Here is a 23,578-nt window from a genome sequence, read left to right as displayed (position 1 = left end):
CGGCGGTGCGCGTCGATGCGTCCGGTGGCGGTGCGTGGTGGCGCGCGCAGCAGCGCCATGCGGGGCGCGAACGACATCGCTGCGTGGCGGTGCGCGGCGGCGCTGTGCGGTGGTCGCGGAATCGGGCGGCGGCGCTGTGCGGGGCGCGGCCGTTGGTCAGCTCACGGCGGCACAGGGCGGGGGTGCGGTGGCTCGCAACGGCGCCGTACGGGGCTCGCCCGGCTGTGACTCGCGGTGCTGGGTGTGGGGATGTCGGCGCGGCGGCGACTTGCGGCAGTGCACGCGGCTGCCACGGCGGCGGGCGGTGCTGCCGTGCAGGGCACTGCCGGCGGCGGCTCACAGCAGTGCACGCGACGGCCGCGACTGCAGGAGGCGGCACCGTGCGGAGTGTTGCCGGCGGCGCGGTGCGACGCCATGCCGTGGCGTGGCCGTCGGCGCGACGCCGTGCGGTGGCGTGGCCGGTGACCGGTGGTGCGATGCCGTGCAGCGGCGTGTCTCCGATCCGTGCTTGCATTGGTGAGTTTCGTCTCTGCCACGATGGAGGATGCCGAGAAAACCCCAATCGTTTACATGCCGGCGACTCCAAGTCGGCGATGGCGGTTTTCGTTGGGAGTCAAAAAACGGAATTGGTCTACAAGTCAAAAAACGGTTTTCGTTGGGACTCCAAGTCGGCGTTGGGAATTCATTTTTGCAATTCAATCTAAAAGATGCAAAGAGGATTATCGAGTTTCTTACCTTTCTCCTGCATTGGTCTCCAGTAGAGCTTCGTGTCTGATAACGTATAATATAACCTCCTGCCCTAATTTCTATAGAAAGTATAATACAACCTCCTGCCCTAATTTCTATAGAAAGTGGAGACACAAGGTTTTGGAGTGAGACTCTCTTTACTATTCAATCCTCCAATCAATTGTACAATGAGTAGCTCATTCCTTTTTTTATATAGTGCAATTCACTATATGGAAAGTTCTGTGATGGGCCCAATAAATGTATTTGGGCCAGGCTTTCATGGCGCCGATCCCAAATTTTCTTAACAGCTTCCAGCGTGTGTAGAGGATGCATGCACTTGTGACTTCGTGAATTCCTTGATGTACAACTTCGTTATTATTGTTATTATTGTTTACTTCGTGGCGTGTGTTGGTACGTACACATCGTATACTCTCTTAAGTAAACAATAATAACAAGTTGGCTATAATAACCTTGATGTACAACTTTGTGGTATAGAATATTAAAGGTTTACTTTGACTTCATCGCCGTGACGTTGCCAATTTAAAGAAAGTACAATAATTTACCTTATTTAGAACAATTCGCATCGTACTTTCATCGAATTTTCAAAGTTCTCTCTCTCCTTTTGAAAGGAAGGCAAGAAGATTGCCTCAAATATTGATAGAACAGAATAGTTTTTCATAATTTTGTGGACCAGTTTTATTTTGAGAATTTTTTTTTCTGGCTGCGCGCTTGCCTTCTTAAGGAAGCTCCCACTGCCTGTGTTACCACACCTGAGCCAACAACGACGACCAGCTCTAGCTCGTTGTAGCAATATCTCGTTGTAGCAATTTATTTTTTTTTTCCAGCAGGATGTTCAGAGTAACACAACTTCTCAGGTATTGTATACAATATAGCCGAATTATACACACTATAGCTGAAACTTGAAAGATTTTGTTGTGATCCGGTTGTGTTGCAGAGAGACTACCAAGAGAGTTATTGGAACAAAAACAACTTCCCGTGCAGATTTAACACTAAGTTGCTTCTCCACGGTGTCCAATTTACAGAGGTTAATTTCATCTGCCTTCCATTTTAGTTCTTGGATGATCTCCTGTTTCAATCATATGTACGTTGTTTCGTGATGAGATTGAGATGTATGCACAGGTTGGCTGGTAAGGTGGCTGTCATCACCGGCGCGGCGAGCGGCATCGGCAAGGCGACGGCAGCGGAGTTCATCAAGAATGGCGCCAAGGTCATCCTCGCCGACATCCAGGACGACCTCGGCCGCTCGGTGGCCTCCGAGCTCGGCCCGGACGCCGCGTACACGCGCTGCGACGTCGCCGACGAGGCGCAGGTCGCCGCGGCCGTGGACCTCGCCGTGAGGCTGCACGGCCGCCTCGACGTGTTCCACAGCAACGCCGGCATCCCGGGGAGGATACCGCAGGACGACGCGCTGTCCGTCGACCTCGCCGGCTTCGACCGCGTGATGGCGGTGAACGCCCGCCCGGCGCTCGCGGCCATCAAGCACGCCGCGCGCGCAATGGCGCCTCGCCGCACCGGCTGCGTCATCTGCACGGCGAGCGGCGGGGGCGTCGTCCCCATGCCGGCGCTCGCCATGTACTCCATCTCCAAGGCCACCGTCATCGCCGTGGTGCGCGCCATGGCGGAGCCGCTGGCGCGCCACGGCCTGCGGGTGAACGCCATCTCGCCGGGGGCGACGAGGACGCCGATGATGCTGAACGAGATCCCGCGCCTCGCCGTGGTGTCCCCGGGCCTGAGCGGGGAGCTGAGGAGGATGGTGGAGGAGGGCGCCAGCGACGCCGTCAAGGTGCTCGAGCCGGAGGACATCGCGAGGGCGGCGGTGTACCTGGCCTCCGACGAGGCCAGGTACGTGAACGGGCACAACATCGTCGTCGACGCCGGCTACTCGGTGCACAAAGGAGCGGAGAACTCGCCGGCGCGTTGAACACGGCTAGTAGCTGGTGCCATGCATGTATGCATGCATGTGCCTTTGTCAGCGCCGTAATAATTCTGTTATTGACGTTCTTGAAATAAAGATGCTGTGGCTGTGCAGTGACGCGACTACAGTTAAAATAAAATGCTGTAACTCGACTATTCGTAGTACTCCCCGTGCTTGCCAGTGGATATATGCCAAATGATAGAGAAATGATAAAATAATTTGGATTAAAATATTATGAAAATGATTTGAGAATAATAATTTAACATGTGTATGTATAGTTTTAGAAAAAAATAAATTATAGATGTAATTACTATATGTTTGCATGTTGAGTTTTGTGCTTAATAGATTGATGTGATATGCTTGTATTTAGGTTTTATGAGTGCTAATAAATACTATACTCACATGTATGTTGAGCTTTAAAATACTATCCAAACTGTTATGTAAAATTATCGAAAAATTTGACAACATTCAGCAGCATGTATATACCACTTCATGAAACATTAAAAGTCTATACTCAAGTACCACATCGAGGTATAGAAAAGAAAAATCCAGCAAATAAAATTATGTTAGGTTGACTGAAAGGGCACCAACTAGCATGTCTGACAGTGCTATTGAATACTCCCTCCGACCCAATTTAAATGCAGGTGTGCATTTTCATGTCGAACATTTTACCATGTATTTTATTTAAAAAATTTATAAAAATGTAAAAAAAAAATAGTCACACATAAAATACTCCCTCCATCATAAAATATATCATAAAATATAAGAAATTTTAGAATAGTGCCAGGTCAAACATTTCTAATATTGACTACTAATAGCAAAAAAAATAAAAAAGATCAATAATGTAAAATTGGTGTTACTAAATTTATCACTAAACAAACTATTATAATATGTAACTTTTTTTATTTAAAATATCTTACTTTTATAGATATTATTAATCAAAATACTATTTTGAAGACTGTCAAAATCCAAAAATCCCTATATTTTGCGACGAAGGAAGTATTTTTTATGTTTTATCATCTAATAACAGTAAAAATGCTAATCATATTTTTTTAAATAAGACGAATAGTTAAGCGTTGAACATAAATAGTGTAAAACTTTTTTTTTTTTACGGAGGCAGTTTAACACTGTTGTATGTCAGAGCATGGTCGACAACGTATTTGGCAACATAACTGTTCGGAAACATATTAATTTTTACGTCACACCTATATATTACAAAATCAATATGGCCATCGGCAAACCTGCAGCTGGCGTAGTGATAGTAGTTAGGGTCAAAACCATGATCAGTTCAGTCAGCATCACCGACGATATGATGCGACTAATATAATTGTATGTACAAGCTGTGTGACCGCACCGAATAGTTGTTTATAGCACGTTGCTGCAGCACGAAATCCTCGTGCTTGAACGCCCTGAAATCCAATAATGTTTTGATAGTATATTTTATTTCTTTTATGCAGTAGTTGACAGTAAAAGGTTTGTACTTAACGACCGTCAGCACCTACTAAACAACCTATTATGATCGACATAACAAGGGTCATCATGTACATATATAGTAGTCGTGTCATGTCTAATATTGAACCTAAGATCACCAAAAATTATTACGCTACATAAGTTGTAAAATATCATGGCATCCATCTTTTAAGCACGTACTTGTTACATTTCCCGCAATGCCTCGGTGATACACCTCCTGCAGGTACTAATATTTGTGAAGCCAATAAAGCACGGCCCAATTGCATACACCTGGTCCTTGGTTGAGTTGGTCATAACCTTGGCAAACAAAGTGTCACTTGCTGACAATTTCAGTGTTAGTGTCCTCAATAAAAGGTCCATGATTTGTCTGTATATGTTGTTTGATATAATGATATGTAGTTTTTGTCTACATAAGTCAAACCCCATAATTCTATAGATAATCATGAGGCAAATCCTACCAACAACAGAAATCTAAGAATATAGATTGCAGTTGCCATTGGTACAAGCGGTTGTCATGTAAATTTAAAATAATAATTTGGATAATGTTAGTTATAATTCAAAACATGAAAACTACATGTGACATGAAGAGGGATAAAGACATGTATGTACCTTTAAAGGCACTTGAAAAATATTATAAACTCTTTCTAAACTTTTTGTGAGAATAATTTCACTATTTTGTCTTATCAGGAAATATTTCCATCTTATTTCAATATTTTACTGTTCAAGATAGCTAGAGGATGTAAAGATGATGCTTATAACTATGTGGGGGCACAGAAAGGACATGGTTTATTCCTTTGTTAGGATTCATTGCCAAAGTCATAAAAAATTAGTATACAAATATATAAGACTTGTTTTATCAGATGACTGGAAACAATAACAATACACAAATATAAATATAAGTACAACTGCAAATACTTCTTTGTCAAAAATGGAATATTTTCCAATAGGCAGTGGAGTAAGGGAAATAATGTATTCATTTGTTGTTTCATAGAATGATAAGGGTAAAGGATTACAACTGGCCATGTTTATGTAGAAAATTATGTCAAACCTAATGACATTTTCTTGGAACATTATTAATAAATTTTCTAGCATTTTGCAATATTTTCTTCTCTCAATGAAGATCATTCTAATGTTTTAGATTAAATCCAAGATGTTCTTCTAGCTAGGAGAAACAAGTGTTTTACTTCTTGCTTCAAAATATCACTGAAGTAGTACTTAGAATCCAAAATAAGCTAAATACAGTCAATGTAGCATCTGTTCTTTGAGAGATAATAGTGCTAGTATATTTTAACAGCATGTGGCAATCAGATAACAAGGATAACAGATCTGCACATAGAGAATCCGATTGGCGACTGAGTGACTAACCAAGTGTTATTCATGCAAATCCTATGATAGATTTGTACTTATTCCTGGATTATAGGCGTTTCTACTACGTAGGTCTTATTGTTGTTAAAACTTAACTATAAGCTTGAATGACAATATATATATTTAAAATGATAGACTTTATGGTGCTAGCCAAGGTGATCATTGATAGACATATGTATCTCAGTGGCCACTATCGTTTTGGAACTGAAAAGTGCGGCGCTGTTCTTAAGCCTCAGCGTGAATGAAGGATAATTACCCAAGTTAATCACCCGAATAATTAATGACCCTCAATGTTCTTGTTTTTTTTTACGTTTTTCACATGAGACATGTTCTTCATCCCCAATTCCCCATCACCCTAGTATTATCAGAGCCATTAGCAAATTAATTGGATTGGAATCGTAATCTAAACATGGTGTACACGGGAACAGCGTCGTGCGCCGTTCAGCCCGTGGAAAAGAAAAATCTCACTTTTTTTCCATGAAAAATAGAGAGGTAATAAAGGATAAGAACAAAGAGGAAAAAAGACAAATGATAAACAAAGCGAACATCAAGTTTTTTTTTAACAAATTGAGATGTACTAGAAATAATGCACTTGCGTTGCAACAGGAAAAAAATATGAGCAAGTTGATGTTGAGATTATAGGCATATAATGATTTAATCTATTCCATAAATAAATCATGACATTACAGATAAAAACTAGCATGAACGCATCATTAGATCTACACATGTAAACTACACAGTATAACATGAACAGATCAAATATGTGCAACATATTGAACACGTACCGAGGTGGCGGAAAGACCGGCTGCTCGGTCGAAACTTTTCGCAGGCGTCTACGAAGGCACGCAGCACGCGAGCGAAGAGGAAGACGAGCTGTTGCGGACGAACAGGGAGCAGTCGCGCAAAGCGCTTCCCAAAAACCTTATTGCCGCTTTCTCCTGGTGCAGGACGTCGAAGGCAGAGGTTCCGGAGACCTGCTCTCCCGATCGTAGGTGCACGCCGGCGAGCGGGATGGAGTAATCTACGAGCGACGGCGCAGCACAGAGTAGGAGGCAAACCCTAGATTGATTTCGCGTGTGTTGCGTGAAGACGGCGGGTCGGTTTATATAGAGAAGGGTCGCTTGATCAGGCGCCCGCATAATCTCCACATCGCGTAACCGAACCGGATAAGTCGCGCGTAACTTATCCGGACTCCACGCCATCCAAAACAAAAACGAATCTGAATTTGCAGCAAAACAAAACTACAAAAGGAGGCCGCATCTGCGCAAGGTGAGGAATCAATTTTGGTGGACCATTCGACGCGTATGTCGTGCACGCGCGCCGCCTGCCAGGCCAGGCCAGGCGAGCGAGCGCGCGCGTGTGTTCCCCCTCTTCTCTCCACCACACATGCTTCAAGTGGCTAGGAGGGCATCCTCCCTTTTAAGGAGGTCCCCCTCTCCTAGAATAAGCAAGGTGGTACTAAACTCCACATGCATGCCATCCCAAGAGGTGGGCTTTTGTGATTTTCCAAAGAATTAATCTTCGAGTGGGCTAAGGCCCATTCATTAATTCCAACAATCCCCCACCAAATCTCAAAATCCCACTAAGATTTGTCTTTTCCAATGTACTGTTTATATACCAGCGGTTCAATGGAGACCGATTAAGGTTGAACATCCACCTAGAACTCCAAGCTACACTTACTCACAACTTGAACAATGGACTATGCCTTGAATTGCAAGTCTTGTGCAAGCAAGTTTCACTCAGAGTCTTATCTGGTACTAGACCGTCTGTAGACTACCCCTCGGGTGGAGCGTATAAGTCATACTCCTAGGTCTGTAGTAAGCTTCCTAGAAGATTCACCCAAAATCTTCATAGACTGCGACCAACAGTCAAGCTCACAAAGGTGAGTTCTTTCAAGAATGCTCTGCAGGACAGCATCTTCGCTAATTAAAGCCAACAGAACTCATTAAGGCATAGCCAACCTGCCTTGCAGCTCACGAGAGTACATGCATCTTCACTTAGAGAGGGTATAGATTGGTACTCACCTCTAGTTTACTAATGGTTTGTTCTTCCCATATTCTAATTCACGGGATTTCCGATCACATAGACTGAGTTACCACCATAGTATAACTTATATGGGTCTCAAACCCATCTCCTTCGATGCATTGTCTATCACATTTCGTGATAGTCCCTTCGTGAAGGGATCTGCCAGGTTTCTAGCTGTTTGGATGTAATCCAACATTATAACTCCGGAGTTTCTTAATTTCCTGACAGACTTCAATCGTCTTTTCACATGTCTAGACGATTTCATATTATCCTTAGAGCTATTCACTTTGACAATTACCGTTTGATTGTCACAGTTCATAAGGATAGCCGGCACCGGTTTTTCAACAATAGGCAGATCCATTAATAGATCACGCAGCCATTCTGCCTCAACAGTAGCAGTATCCAGCACCGTCAGCTCTGCTTCCATGGTTGACCTCGTCAAAATGGTCTGTTTGCAAGACCTCCATGAAACAGCACCACCACCCAGTGTGAAGACATATCCACTAGTGGCTTTGATCTCATCCACATCAGAGATCCAGTTAGAATCACTATAACCCTCCAGTACCGCAGGATACCCAGTATAGTGAAGTCCCAATTCCACAATACCTTTCAGATAGTGCATTACTCACTCAAGCACACGCCAGTGATCATCTCCCAGATTAGAGGTAAATCGGCTCAACTTGCTCATAGCAAAGGAGATATCAGGCCTAGTTGCACTAGCCAGGTACATCAACGAGCCAATGATTTGGGAGTATTCCAGTTGATTCCTAGCAATTCTCTTGTTCTTGCGAAGCAACAAGCTAGGATCATAAGGTGTTGGAGAAGGCTTACTATCAATGTAGCCAAAGCGATTCAAGATCTTCTCCACATAATGAGACTGCAAGAGTGTAATCCCATTCTCACCTCTAATTAGCTTAATGTTTAAGATAACATCAGCTACTCCCAAATCCTTCATATCAAAATTTTGAGACAAAAATGATTTAACCTCATTTATCACCTCAAGGTTTGTCCCAAATATCAGTATGTCATCAACATACAAGCATAAAATAACTCCCTCACCCCCACCATGGCGATAGTACACACATTTATCTGCCTCATTGACTGCGAAGCCTGCAGATGTCAATGTTTTGTCAATTTCTCATGCCATTGCTTAGGAGCTTGTTTCAGACCATACAAAGACTTCAACAATTTGCACACCTTGCCTTCTTGACCTTCAAATACAAACCCATCAGGCTGATCCATATAGATCTCCTCATCCAGCTCTCCATTAAGAAAAGCTGTCTTAACGTCCATTTGATGAACGAGAAGACCATGTGAGGCTGCTAGGGAAAGTAGCACACGAATTGTGGTCAATCTAGCAACAGGTGAGTAAGTGTCAAAGAAATCTTCACCTTCTTTCTGAGTATAGCCCTTAGCAACAAGCCGAGCCTTATACTTTTCAATAGTACCGTCAGGCCTAAGCTTCTTTTTGAACACCCACTTGCATCCCACAGGTTTACACCCATAGGGTCACTCTGTCACCTCTCAAGTCCCGTTAGCGATAATGGAATCCATTTCACTACGGACAGCCTCCTTCTAGTAGTCTGCATCAGGAGATGCATATGCTTCTGAAATTGACTTGGGAGTGTCATCCACGAGGTACACAGTGAAATCATCACCAAAAGACTTAGCCATCCTTTGTCTCTTACTCCTTCGAGGAGCTTCACTGTCATCCTCCTCAGTGACATGTTCATGTGTATGTTCAGTTTGTTCTGGTGGTGTGATTGAACTGGGAATTATTTCAGATGGTTGGCTCGAACTACTAAGTGTATCCTTCATTGGGAAAAAGCTCTCAAAGAAGGTAGCACCACGAGACTCCATAATTGTACCAATATGCATGTCAGGTACCTCAAATTTAACTATTAAAAATCTATAGGCAATGCTGTGATAAGCATATCCCAGAAAGACACAGTCCACAATCTTAGGTCCAAGTTTGCGCTTCTTCGTTATTGGTACATTGACTTTCGCCAAGCACCCCCATGTGCGCAAGTAAGAAAGTGATGGTTTTCTCCCAATCCATATCTCATATGGTGTTTTGTCCTTATTTCTGTTAGGAACTCTGTTTAAGTACACATGATTCGAGGTCAACAATGCCTCCCCCCACCATGCCTTAGGTAGTCCCGCAGTGTCCAACATGGCATTCACCAAGTCAGTCAGTGTGCGGTTCTTCCTTTCAGCAATCCCATTAGACTCGGGAGAATAGGGAGGCGTCCTCTCATGTATGATGCCATGTTCCTCACAGAATAAGTCAAACTCGTTTGAGAAAAACTCTCCACCACGATCAGACCTAAGTCTTTTTATCTTTCTGTCAAGTTGATTTTCAACTTCTGCCTTATAAATTTTAAAATAGTCTAGAGCCTCGTCTTTCGTTTTCAACAAGTACACATAGCAAAATCTAGAAGCATCATCAATCAAAGTCATGAAATATCGTTTTCCACCCTTTGTCAACACCCCATTCATTTCACAAAGATCTGAATGTAGGAGTTCTAGTGGTGCCAAGTTTCTTTCCTCGGTAGCCTTGTGAGGCATGCGAGGTTGCTTCGATTGCACACAACTATGGCACTTAGAACCTTTGACAATGGAAAACTTAGGAATTAAACACATGCTGGAAAGCCGAGACATCAAGCCAAAATTAATATGACATAAACGTGAGTGCCAAACATTAGCCTCATCATCCACACTGCCACAAATATGGTTCACAGACTTATTGCAGAAATCAGAAAGGGAAAAGCGGAACAGGCCTCCGCACTCATAACCTTTACCAATAAAATATCCATGTTTAGACACGACTACTTTATTAGACTCAAAAACCAACTTAAATCCGTCTCTAGTCAGACGGGAGCCACTAACAAGATTCCTGTCGATAGAAGGGACATGTTGCACGTTCTTCAGCTGCACGATCTTTCCCGAAGTAAACTTCAGATCTACCATGCCAACGCCATGAACAGAAGCATGTGACCCATTCCCCATTAGGACGGTGGAACCCCGTGCGACCTGATAAGAAGAAAACAATGAGATGTTAGCACAAACATGTACATTGGCCCCAGTATCAACCCACGAATTAGTAGATTGATTAACTGAAAAAATAGTAGGTAAATTACCATACACACTTCCATCTCCAGTGTTGCCAATGGTCACATTAGCAGACTTAGAAGTGTGCCCTGCAGGTGCCTTCATCCCCTTGCGCTGTGGACACTTCCTAGCCAGATGACCAAGTTGGCCACACACAAAGCAAGTCCTCTCATCCTGATTAGGATTGTTGTTGTTCTTCTTCTGCTTCTTGAAGTTGGTGGTCTGCTGAGCTTTGTATTTCCCCTTGCTCTTGTTCTGGGCCTTGTGCACAACATTGGCACTGGATTGCCCACGATCGCCCTTAGACGCGGCATCTTTTTCCCGAGCATTCTCCTTAACATCAAGAGACGCTATCAACTCCTCAACGGAGTATTCCTGTCTCTTGTGTTTGAGTGCAGTACCGAAACTTCTCCAAGATGGAGGTAGTTTCGCAATAATGCACCCGGCCACAAATTTGTCGGATAAGACACACTTAAGGAGTTCGAGTTCCTTAGCCATGGTTTGTATCTCATGAGCCTGTTCGACTACAGAACGGTTGTCAGCCATCTTGTAGTCATGAAACTGCTCCATGATATACAGATCATTGCTAGCATCAGTAGCACCGAATTTAGTATTCAGTGCATCCCACAACTCCTTAGCGTCGGTCATATGCATATACACCTCGACTAGACGATCGCCAAGAACGCTAAGAATGCATCCTACAAAGAGAGTAGTGGCTTCCTCGAATTGCTTCTTCTGTTCAGCAGTAAGAACTCCTTCAGGTTTGCCAGTACTCACCCAGAAGCATTTCATAGCTGTCAGCCACAGAGTGACCCTGATCTGCCATCTCTTAAAATGTACACCGGTGAATTTATCCGGCCTCAGTGCATCGGCAAAACCAGCCATAGTAAAATCACAGTGCCTATAATAAGGTTTTTGGATTGTTGAGATTATAGGCATATAATGATTTAATCTATTCCATAAATAAATCATGACATTACAAATGAAAACTAGCATGAACGCATCATTAGATCTACACATGTAAACTACACAGTATAACATGAACAGATCAAATATGCGCAACATATTGAACACGTACCGAGGTGGTGGAAAGACCGGCTGCTCGGTCGAAACTTTTCGCAGGCGTCTACGAAGGCACAGCACAAAGTAGGAGGCAAACCCTAGATTGATTTCGCGTGTGTTGTGTGAAGACGGCAGGTCGGTTTATATAGAGAAGGGTCGCTTGATCAGGGCGCCTGCACGATCTCCACTGCGCGTAACCGAACCGGATAAGTCGCACGTAACTTATCCGGACTCCACGCCATCCAAAACAAAAACGAATCTGAATTTGCAGCAAAACAAAACTACAAAAGGAGGCCGCATCTGCGCAAGGTGAGGAATCAATTTTGGCGGACCATTCGATGCGTACGTCGTGCACGCGCACCGCTTGCCCTGCCCAGCCAGGCCTGGCGAGTGAGCGCGCGCGTGTGTTCCCCCTCTTCTCTCCACCACACATGCTTCAAGTGGCTAGGAGGGCATCCTCCCTTTTAAGGAGGTCCCCCTCTCCTAGAATAAGCAAGGTGGTACTAAACTCCACATGCATGCCATCCCAAGAGGTGAGCTTTTGTGATTTTCCAAAGAATTAATCTTCGAGTGGGCTAAGGCCCATTCATTAATTCCAACAGTTGAGATGTACTAGAAATAATGCACTTGCGTTGGAACAGGAAAAAAATATACGAGCAAGTTGTTCCTGCTGACTTTTTAGGTGATCGCGTGTATGCGTTTGTGATTGACCCAACGGCATTACATTCTAATTTGAGGTAGGATCTAGTGTTAGAGTCGTTGAAGAGGCAACCGCATAAATGTGACCGGATGCCACCAAACCGAGTATGCAAGATGTGGAGGCGGATGACGCACAATGTTGACAAGAGTGACACAACAGCGGCCGAAAAACGATTGTGACAATGGGAAAAATTGGTATTTTTTAAGTAGGAATAGATATAGGTTATATTAGATAGATATGGTGTGGCCATACTACTAACCGAGTTCAAATTGTTCTCCCATCATCATCCTATAGATCGATCAAGTGCTAATGTAGCTATATTTCATGCAACCAATTAAGGGATCAGAATAAATCGGTGTGCATTCGGTATCAGTATAGAGAGCCCCGACCACACACTCTCACTCTTGGTCATCTTGTTGTTGTTTTTAGACATGGACGCTGGAGGTGAACTGCCTAGCGACATTTACTTTGCAGTGAATGTTGGAGCTTTCAGGGATGATTCTTTCTAGGGTGACTTTAGTCGGTTGCCTGTTTTGTTTGGTAGATGAGCATACCGAAAAACTTATGTATCTTACATCTATTTTTGCTGCATTTATACTCTTTTATTTGACCGATTGGCCCAACTATCATGTATGTCATGATAATCACTTACCTATTTGTATGACCTGTATGTTGTATGGATGTGATAATAATATTGTGCATGCGTGTACTAGTCACTGATCATGGGACATATTATATGCCCTAGCTATTCAGAAATTCATGTCACCGGGTGCTGACATGCAATTATGTACAGTTTACCTACTTTCATAATAATCAATTTTACGAGCCGATCAACATACATATTTAATCTATTTGTACTTTTATTTATCATTCATTGGTTAGAAAATTATTTATGCTGAAAATATTACAACGCGTCCTTTATTGTCATTGTCGGTGATATAGGCCTGGGGGTACGCACAATAGAGGGAAAGAATCCTTTCAACTAGCCACGTGGCCGTGCGGCCTGCTTCGCCCCTCCCCTCGGGGGAGGTCGGGCGGTCATCAAGAGGCCAAGGGGCCTCGGGGTGCCCCGTGGCACCCCTCGGGCCCTTGGAGCGCGCCGCGCCGTGGCCCTCACTCGACTGCCACATGGCGGCCGAGTGGGCGGAGGATGGGACGCTGCCAAGCGCTTTAATGAGCGGCATCCCAACCGGCCCTCTCCATGTTTAATGCGCCGTGGGCAGGCATGCGGCGCCGACCGATTGGTGTGTGTCAATCGGCCTTGACCGGCCTGTGGCCAGTCACAGGTGGATGGGACGGGTGGCAGCGCACCCACGTCCCGCCCTGTGTCAGGCAGAGTGGGGGCAGGTATGCCCCGTCCCATCGGCACGCAGCCAAGCGTGCCCCCTGTGCTTCCGGTTGAAGGCATGGACGGTGGCTTGACCCAGGTTGTGTGGCTCCCCCCTCCAATGATGAATTATGTAAAGACGGTGCATGTGGTATCCCCTTGAACTATAAAAGGAGGACCTTGCCCACCGAGAAAAGGGACGACATTTGAGAAGCTTCAGTCTAGGGTTGGAGCTCCCTTGTAACAGCACAAGCTTAATTCCACACACAGGAGTAGGGTGTTACGCTTCCTAGTGGCCCGAACCTGTATAATCCCTTGTCTCTCACTCGCTTGCGAACCACCTCGTCAGCTAGATCCCCGGTGGAGATACGCTCACCTCGTTAGCTAGATCCCCGGTGGAGATACGCTCTTGATCATCGCGCCTTATCCTCCGGCCGAACTCACAAAGGGGGGTTTCACGCCCTCCCGCTAGAGAGTATTTCTCCTCGATAGCTAGCGCGCCAGGTAGGGGAACTGCACGCAGTGCTGTGGGCCAATCGGACAACCCCGAGCCGTGCAACAGGAGAAACCCCTTTCTTCATGGTATACGGCGCCGAGGCGGTCGTACCGTTAGAGCTCTCCCTAGGCTCGCCTCGCGTTGCGCTGTACAACGAGGCGGACCAGGACGAGCTCCGCCGCGATGACCTCGACTATTTCGAAGAGCGAAGAAGGCGTGCGGCCGTTCGGGCGGCGCGCTACCAACAGAGCCTGTGGCGCTATCATCAGCGCCACGTCCGGGCCCGGTCACTATAGGTCCCATGACCTCATCCTACGCCGCGTCCAGTCGCGCTTAGGATTGAGCAAGCTTTCACCAATGTGGGAACAACCGTACAAAGTGATCGGTGTCCACCGGCCGGGCTTGGTTCGATTGGCCACGGAAGACGGCACAGAGCTGCCTAACCCTTGGAACATCGAGCACCTTCGTCGCTTCTACCCGTGATGTTGATTGTTTTTCCTTTTTTGGTATCAGGCCAACCCCGCACGCCCCTCGGGCCGTGCGGGCTTGGCCGGGGGCTGCCTTTGTCAATATTTGTATCTTACCATTTCTCCCCAGCAATAAATCCTTTTGTTTAATCAAAGTTGTTGTGTGCTTTTTCGTTCCCTTCCTCAAGTCTCGTTCCGGCTTAGGGGTGGTTCATCCTTACCGTGCCCCCTAGGTGGTGTCGGGCAACCTGAAAAGCGCCAAAGGGAAGCCTGGACGCGGGCCGCGCCCCGAACTACGGTGAACCCTGGGGGCTCGGACGGACCTACACACGGTCATCCCCGACCCCCGGTCACCTAGCTCCGGCCTGGCCAGCCCCGCTGAGCGGTTCTCCCAAGGTGACGGCTCTGCCCCTCGCCGCATAGGTGCCGGGGGCTAAGCGTGAACCCTCTTCCCTTATCCGAACGAGCACGAGGGGGGGTGCGAAGGAACGAAAACAGCGATTCACCAGCAAGGAAATTGACTGCGCGTTTTTCCCTATCCTCCCTTGTCGCAGGCATTCATGGATAAAAGGAGTGCAGAAATGCAAAGAGGAAGACTTATGTACATCCAACAGGGGCGGCACGAAAGCCTGCAGTCAACCGCGTCCATTACAAAAGCACAAAAAAGAAAGCAAGGAAAAAGAAGAGAATGGCGGTCACGGGGTGTCCGGGCTTCCGAGTCTGGCGCCACGACTCCCCCGCCCTCACGACGGCACCCTCCGGCACGAACCTGCAGATGAGGTTCAAATGTTTCTGCGCCGTGATGCATGAAGCCAGGAGAACAGCGTTGCCGGTGTCTTGGGGCATGGCAATCGGCGAGGATAAGCGAAGCACGGTGGTCGAAGAGTGGAACGCTGGGGGCAGAGGAGCGTGTGTGCGAGAGTGATAATGGTGAAAGGAAGGATACGAGCTCTCTTCCTTCCTTCCTTTTTATTCTCGCCTCGCCAGCGCCCGCCTCCTCGTTTCCCGTAACCGCAGCTGCCTCCTCGTTTTTCGCGCCCGCTCGTCCCACTCGCCCCACTAAATCCACACCCCGCGTTTAATGCGCCTGTCAGCGGCGTAATCGACGCAGGGCGCGCTATGATTACGGTTGTGGCTGGGCGTGCCCACCGATAGTTTCGTTTCCTCACACACCTGACAGTCAGGTAGTCGACGTGACGGCAGATAATGATTCTGGGCACGACCTGGCAGACCTTCCGGTCTTCCCGCCCTACGCGCCCCCATGCGTGGCCCAGTTATTAGCAGTCGAGTCATCATCATGGTGGGCGCTTGAACTAAGTATACCAATGACGGCTATTTGAACTCCCCACGGGACCCACCATCACAAGACAGAAGTTATGAGGCATCGCACTAGACAGCCCTGGAGGGGTCACGGTCAAACGTAGTGTTGGGGGCTACTGTCGGTGATATGGGCTCGGGGGTACGCACAATAGAGGGAAAGAATCCTTTCATCTGGCCACGTGGTCACGCGGCCTGCTTCCCTCCCCCTCGGGGGAGGTCGGGCGGTCGTCAAGTGGCCAAGGGGCCTCGGGGTGCCCCGTCGCACCCCTCGGGCCCTTGGAGTGCGCCGCCCCGAGGCCCTCACTCGGCTACCACATGGCGGCCGAGTGGGCAGAGGAAGGGGTGCTGCCAAGCGCTTTAATGAGCGGCGCCCCAACCGTCCCTCGCCGCGTTTAATGCGGCGTGGGTAGGCGTGTGGCGCTGCCCGATTGACGTGCGTCAATCGGCCTTGACCGGCCTATGACCAGTCGCAGGCGGATGGGATAGGTGGCAGCGCACCCACGTCCCGTCCTGTGTTAAGCGGAGTGGGGGCAGGTATGCCCCGTCCCATCGGCACGCAGCCAAGCGTGCCCCCTGTGCATGAATCCACAAAAGTCTCCATGAAATTAAGAGATGAATCCACAAAAGTCTCCATGAAATTAAGAGATGAATCCACAAAAGTCTCCATGAAATTAAGAGATGAATCCACAAAAGTCTCCATGAAATTAAGAGGGAATGACAGGGATGTTCCCTGTGTCAGGCGGAGGACGGTGCTGGGACCCACCTGGGGGCGAACGACCGCCTTGCTTCCGGTAGAAGGCATGGACGGTGGCTTGAGCCAGGTTGTGTGCCCCCCCTCCAATGATGAAATATATAAAGACGGTGCATGTGGTATCCCTTTGAACTATAAAAGGAGGACCTTACCCACCGAGAAAAGGGACAACACTTGAGAAGCTTGAGTCTAGGGTTGGAGTTCCCTTGTAACAGCACAAGCTTAATTCCACACACAGGAGTAGGGTGTTACGCTTCCTAGCGGCCCGAACCTGTATAATCCCTTGTCTCTTACTCGCTTGCGAACCACCTCGTTAGCTAGATCCCCGGCGGAGATAGGCTCTTGATCATTGCACCTTATCCCCCGGCCGAACTCAAAGGGGGGGGGGTCTCACGTCCTCCCGCTAGAGAGGATTACTCCTCGACAGCCATCCATTTATTATTGCAGAAATAAGATGATTAGATACAACTAGAACCACAACCGCAATACGAGATCCGCCGATTTATGCAATGGTTTGGTGGTTGCATCTGGTTACATGTTGACTCGTAGCAGCATGACGATGCAAAGCAGTTGCTTCCCTTGCAGCAAGTGCATGAATCACACTCTCTTGTAACGGATAAGGGAAAATAGCCGGCGCTTCACTTGTCGTGTTCATGGACTGTATTGGAACAATGTTCCGAATGCTCTTCTCTTCCATTGATCCTGTTTATCAATTCATATCAGATGCTTGTGTTTCTTTATACGTGTAACAACACAACGACTGTGTACAATTTTTTTTCTCATAGCTAGCATGACAAGTAAAATTACTATGAATGCTTATTAAAGAATAATAATCAAAAGAATAATAAAATATCAATTCATTTTTCCAAGAGCATATTTTGCAAACTAACATCAAAGCATATAAAGAAAAGCAAGTTTTTCTGTGAAAATGGAGCGCATTCTGCTAATGCATAAACAAATAGTTCAGACTAATAGAATGTGCAAACAAACCTTTGGAACCGCTTTGCCATGAACACAATTTAGAAAAGAGAGCACTTTTGTGTTGGTATACACGATTGTGCCGTGATAGCACGGAGGCTACAGGCAACAGATAGCAAGCATTTCATCTATGAATTAATTGTGATTTATTATTCCATTGAATCCCCCTCATTTGAGTTCATCTATGATAGGTAAACTCATCCAATTAAGTAGAAAATAATTGGTCTACTATTTTGGGTTCCTGTTAATTACTAGATAATGTAATGCTTTACTTTTCTCCAAATATATATATTGAACCGATCCTATATTGGCTAGTTATAATTTTCGCATCCATTCTATTTTTACCATAAATGCTTAATTGGATAGAATGGATTTTTAAACTAGTCAGTGTTTAGGGTGCAGAGTCAATGCATTGATCTCATGCGTGTACAGGATTACAATATCACAATCTTACCAAATCATAACATATATACCAGGCATGCATCCCAACAATTGCGCTAGAAATGGTCCTGGTATATATATGGTTACAGGAATCCGCAAGCGCACGAATATACCATTGTAGCATTTCACCTGGGAGTATTCAAAGTTATCGTATTTATTTAATCCCAGGGGAAGACTGTAAGAGAGAACTATGCTAATAATGTATGCACACCACTTATATGATTAGGGTCTAAGTAGGGGTTAATATATTTATAAGAGTATAGTGACACGAAGCAAAGAACTCATATCTCTCATTAATCAATCCTACACTATGTGGAAGAAGAAATAGAAAAACAATCAATTCCTATACTTCTAGTATAAAGTCAATTTTAGTTTACATATGCTAGTATGCAACTATGTAGCTGTTGGTATTTCTTACGATTACAGATAAAATCCGCAAGCGCACGGATATACCGCTGTAGCACTTCCCGTACAGAGTATTACAAGGGTATCGAGTCCAAGGGAACGTGTGTGGTCAGATCTTCCTCCGGTTCATTTAAGGACACCAAGCAAATGATAGGCCAGGATAGAGAGGATTTTCTAGTGAGAAACAGTGTCTAGGGATAGCTTAACTTTAATCCTAATTCAATACTTCAGGCACTAGCAACCCGCTGTTCCTAGATATCGCTCTACTACGTACCCAGACAGGGAGGACTTAAGTGATCTCGAAAGCTGTCACCACCTCTACACCTACCTCAAACATACTGTGGGATACGCAGCAATTACTAGATAATAATTACCTAAACACCACGTCTAAGCAATTAATATCTACTTTAGTGTTTATAACTCACCAAAGCGATTACTATATTTTAGTTGATTATAGTGAACAATAATCCCGTATGCAACTTAGGAACTAACCAAGAAATAATTCTCACAGGATAAATCTAAATTATTCAGGAAGAATATTATATTGAATTCAGAGTAATAAACAGAATAAAAGAAATAGGAGAAGATTACCGACAACTCTGAAATTCTTCCGACTTCTTCTACTCTACTCTCTTCCTATTCTAGTATACAATATATTACAATAGAGCCTCTTATAATTCAGCTCAAGCTTGGAAGTGTGTGTTGAAGTGAGTGAAGTGAAGTCTTTATGTAGAGGTAGGTATAACGGTTGGCGAAGGAGAAATGTTCGAACTGTCCTGCAACCGCCATCAGGGAGAAATCTGGAGCGTCCATGGCAAAACCTAGATCCAACGGCGCTCACCAGGGTACGGCCGAACCACGAACCTGGGTTGGGCCCCCCTGGCTTGGCCTTTGGCCTGGCTCCTCTTCTGGTCCTCCTCTATCCATTCTTCGGTGTTATGGGCTGATTCTTTGGTGTTTCTATGAAGTTCACAACCCATCCTTGTATGGATACATATTTATCCTCACTTTAGTCTATATTTCCTCCCAACATCACGGTTTATCACCTGCATATAAATATACACCAACCACTACAACAAAACCATTGTTTTAAGACGTTTCACTTAAGTCATTCTATAAGTCGTCTCTCTTTTATAAGTAAAATTGAAATAGGGACGATGTTTGAGACGCTTTATTAGTTGAGGACATAGTTTAAGACGCTTTACAGGTTAGCACAAAATTAAATTGTTTAGAGAGGAATATTGAGACGTTTTGGAACGTCTCATGTGTAGAAATGAGTTTTGAGACGTTTTTATTATATCTGTGTCATCGTTATTAGATAATATATAATTATTTATATAGAGAAAGAAGAAAATAAACACACTGTTCCTAATCGTCATCATCAAATACCATTATAATAATATTATAATTATTTGGAAAAAAATTGAATATTTAATATTCAGTCTCGGGTTAAAAAAGAAGAGTATCTGCTATAGGACGCATGTTTGCAGAGTTGCAATATAAAAAAAACTATCTATTTACCTTCAAGATTGTTCACGTTAATAACTTGGTTAGTGCATGAACTTTGCAACCTACTGGTGCTGTGTTCGAGCCCAAATGAAAGCGTTAATATCAAATATATTAAGATGTGCGTGCCTATATTAATGCTTCTATAAAAGCGTCTCTATATTTTGTAGAGATGCAATTTACACGTCTCTAGCAACGTCTTAAATAATATAGGTACGCTTTAAAAAGCGTCTCCATAATTTTGAGATGGTGCAAACAAAGACGATCCTACGACACTTTATAAAAGCGTCTCAGTTATCTGTGGGAGACGAAATAAAACGTCTCTATCCTACAAAATGTCTCCATTGGGTTGTTTTGTTGTAGTGAACACTGTGGAATATGTGAGATTAAGCACCTATCGCTATTTTGGATGTTTTATTATCTGAACTTTATGCAGATGTTGGCGATACAGAATTAGCATTTAACAGCTGCCAACAGTAGCCAATAGCCCCTAAAAGTGCCCTCCTGGTGTTTCGAGAGACCACCCCGGGTTGCCGAGTTTCTTACGACAACGTGTCATGGCCTCTAACCGGGGCCAAATACGGAGGAGTACCCTCCCCAGGAAAGTTTCTTAGAAACACATACTAGCGTTGAGGAATACCCATACCGAGCTGTCACCATTAGCGGCCCACCTCGACTGACCCGTAGCATATATGCCCAGATAATGATACTTAATAATCTAAACACCACATCTACATTATTAAATACTACTCTATATCCTCCGAGATGACATAGAGCAGCCGAGTAATCGGAGACTAAACCCACACCATTGCACCTCTCTGGTAGGCTAACTACACAACTATACCAATACAAATATAAAGTAAAGCTGATACTCAGATAAACTAAAGTACCGAGAGTATATAAAGAATAATATTTCATTAATTCTGAAACTCTTATGAAAGAATAAAGAAAAACTACTAGAGCCATACTCGAATTCCCCCGAAGACTCCGAGGACTCCGAGAGCTATGCTATTCTACTCCACTTAGCACTAGAATACTAAACTAAAGTATAGAGAGAAATGTTGAGCTTGCTTGAGTGTGTGGGAGAATTAACAAGGGGAGCTCCTTTTATAGCTGAGTAATGACGGTTATGACGGTTGGAAAGGTCGGTAACACCCTCCAACCGTCATTAGAAGTCCATCTGAGCCATCCAATCAAAACTCTGGATTAAACGGCACTGCAGTGGGTTCGGCCGAACCATGGGCTGGGCCAACCTGGCCCATTTTTGGCAGGATGACTCCTCGTTTGCTCCTTAATCTAGAACAGTGAATTTTGGGCTTATTTGATCATGTCATTTCTGAGTTCCCGACAACGTCTGATTAATTGTTCGATTGTTTTGTTGTCGATTCTCCTCCGTATTATGTATCAATCTCTACATGCAAATAGAATCCAAGTACAAGTGAAAATAGATTATTCTAAAACAAATATGCATTGTAAGTATAGCTAGTTCTCCGTTATTTTAGTTATATTGACGGTCGAAATTGGTCTATAACGACCGTCAACAATTTCTACCTAGGATTGACGTTTGCAATGGAGGTTAGGTCATGTTTCTCTACCACAGTACATTTTCCTCCAAGGTTTTCTAAAGATAATCCTTTCAAGTTAGTAATTTGTTTCTGTCGGTATGATTTCCATTTATCAGAAGAAGTTAGTAATTTGTTTCTGTCGGTTTGATTTCCATTTATCAGAAGAATCAGTTGCTAGAAATGTGTATGCTACTAACATCAAAATAAGTTCACATAGGTTGTATATAATCCATATAGCCAAAGAAATTTGTGAAAAAAACTGACTTGAATTGTCTAGCTCTGTTGATGACAATGGAGGAGCAGAGGATGAAGGGCCCAAATGAGTCAAGATTAGCTATTGTCAGCATATCATAGGAATATAAAGAAAAAAAATTCAGAATCAATTTTTTGTTAAGTCAATAACTTTTTCTACCATCTAAAGCATATCATATGGAAGTATGCATGGCATTATGTGCTTAGCAATCATAGATGTATGCATATTTTTTTGTTAGAATGAAAAACAATTTTCAACTTTTCGGAATTAACAGAAAAGAAATAACTACAGATTGGGCCGAAAGGAATCACAAGCTTTCCTAACATCATCTTCTAATTTGAGCTCCAGGTCACAAAAAAGTTGGCAATTACAAGTCATAAAATAAAATCAAGAACATTGGTGCTTAGTACAGATGCATCTGATGTAAATTCAGCTCCAACTTCACTAATTACTCCAACAGTATACTCAAATGATTATATGATGCCTATGTATCGAAAATCATTTCAATGGCCAAGGAACAATAGAGATGCATAAAGACAGCAATCACAACCAGAAGATATATCTGCGAGCATTGAACTCGTTGAATGCACAGGGAAGCCTCTGCATCAGTAGTACTATATATAAGAGACCCTAGACCACAAGGTGCTTACAATATAGAAGAAATTCACACAATTCTCAGCCACTTAAAATATCGTAAATTAATCAAGCCATATACAATTTAACTATATATAGCATAAAGCAGGTAGGTTGCAAATCCAGTATACGAAAATTTTCCATGGTTGTGGATGCAAGAAAAGAATGGCAGATCTAGGAACCAAGTAAACGCAACTGGAGACAACCAATAAAGGACACTGTGTTGTGTGCAATGAGATTGTAGTTTATTTGTGTGCTCTTTCCAAAACATGAGAATGTGTACCACTGGTTAATGGTCAGAACCTGAGAACATAACATTAATTTTCAGATAGCATGCATAAGAATCAATACATTTGATGACAATTCTCTTGTGAAAGAGAGAGAGAGAGAGAGAGAGAGAGAGAGAGAGAGAGGATGGAAGGTTGAGTAAAATAAGTTTCAAACTGAAAAAAATTTGTATCACACAATATATACATTTGCTTATATGAGTGGCGGAACCAGGATTTCTCCAAGCCTGGGTTCAAACTAAAGGCGCATATTAAAGACTAAAACCACCCATCCCAATCCACATACTAAAATACAATAGAAGTATGGCTAAAATGCACAATAGAAAGAAAATTGAACTCCATATTGTGTACAGTATATTCCAATCAGTGTACATTATATCTTAGTGACTTCATTATTCATTACTGAGGGGAAAGATTCCATATGTATGTAAACCATGATTTCTAAAAACTCCTTTGATACCAGTTTGAATGTGAAATGTCCGTACTAATCTAATGCATCAGCAGGTACAATTACACAAGTATGCACTATACTTATTCACCGCAAAGCCAAAAACAAACCCAATGGTAATCTGGAATAATACCCTGGCTAACTGAAATGCGTACTTCGTTTTGCAAATGGCAAACTTAACCATTCAGGACAAAAGTGTATAATTGTCTAATATGCTAATCACATGTGAAATGCAGCATAAATCACAAGAATAAATTCAGGCCTTTCTACATTGATTATAACTAGCAGCATGATGCTTTTGATGAT

General features: G+C 44.2%; 1 protein-coding gene across 1 annotated transcript; it reads left to right on the top strand.

Moving 5' to 3' along the window:
- The first annotated feature begins 1,502 nt into the window (after positions 1-1,502).
- On the top strand, positions 1,503-2,800 carry LOC127757720 (momilactone A synthase-like). The gene is made up of 3 exons (XM_052283286.1): positions 1,503-1,601; positions 1,682-1,771; positions 1,867-2,800. Exons 1-3 carry the CDS (start codon positions 1,576-1,578, stop codon positions 2,666-2,668), a joined length of 918 nt encoding a protein of 305 aa, XP_052139246.1. The 5' UTR covers positions 1,503-1,575; the 3' UTR covers positions 2,669-2,800.
- The last annotated feature ends 20,778 nt before the right edge of the window (positions 2,801-23,578 follow it).

The sequence above is a fragment of the Oryza glaberrima genome, chromosome 12 (assembly GCF_000147395.1).
Source record: "Oryza glaberrima chromosome 12, OglaRS2, whole genome shotgun sequence".
Lineage (NCBI taxonomy): Eukaryota > Viridiplantae > Streptophyta > Magnoliopsida > Poales > Poaceae > Oryza > Oryza glaberrima.
Note: the sequence above shows the minus strand (reverse complement) of the source record. Positions and strands in the feature narration are given on the sequence as shown.

Excerpts from the sequence above, each read along its gene's own strand:
- LOC127757720 (XM_052283286.1), top strand. The coding sequence starts at position 1,576 with ATGTTCAGAGTAACACAACTTCTCAG. Across the intron at positions 1,602-1,681 it reads AGAGTAACACAACTTCTCAG|AGAGACTACCAAGAGAGTTA; the intron begins GTATTGTATACA and ends GTTGTGTTGCAG. Across the intron at positions 1,772-1,866 it reads ACGGTGTCCAATTTACAGAG|GTTGGCTGGTAAGGTGGCTG; the intron begins GTTAATTTCATC and ends ATGTATGCACAG.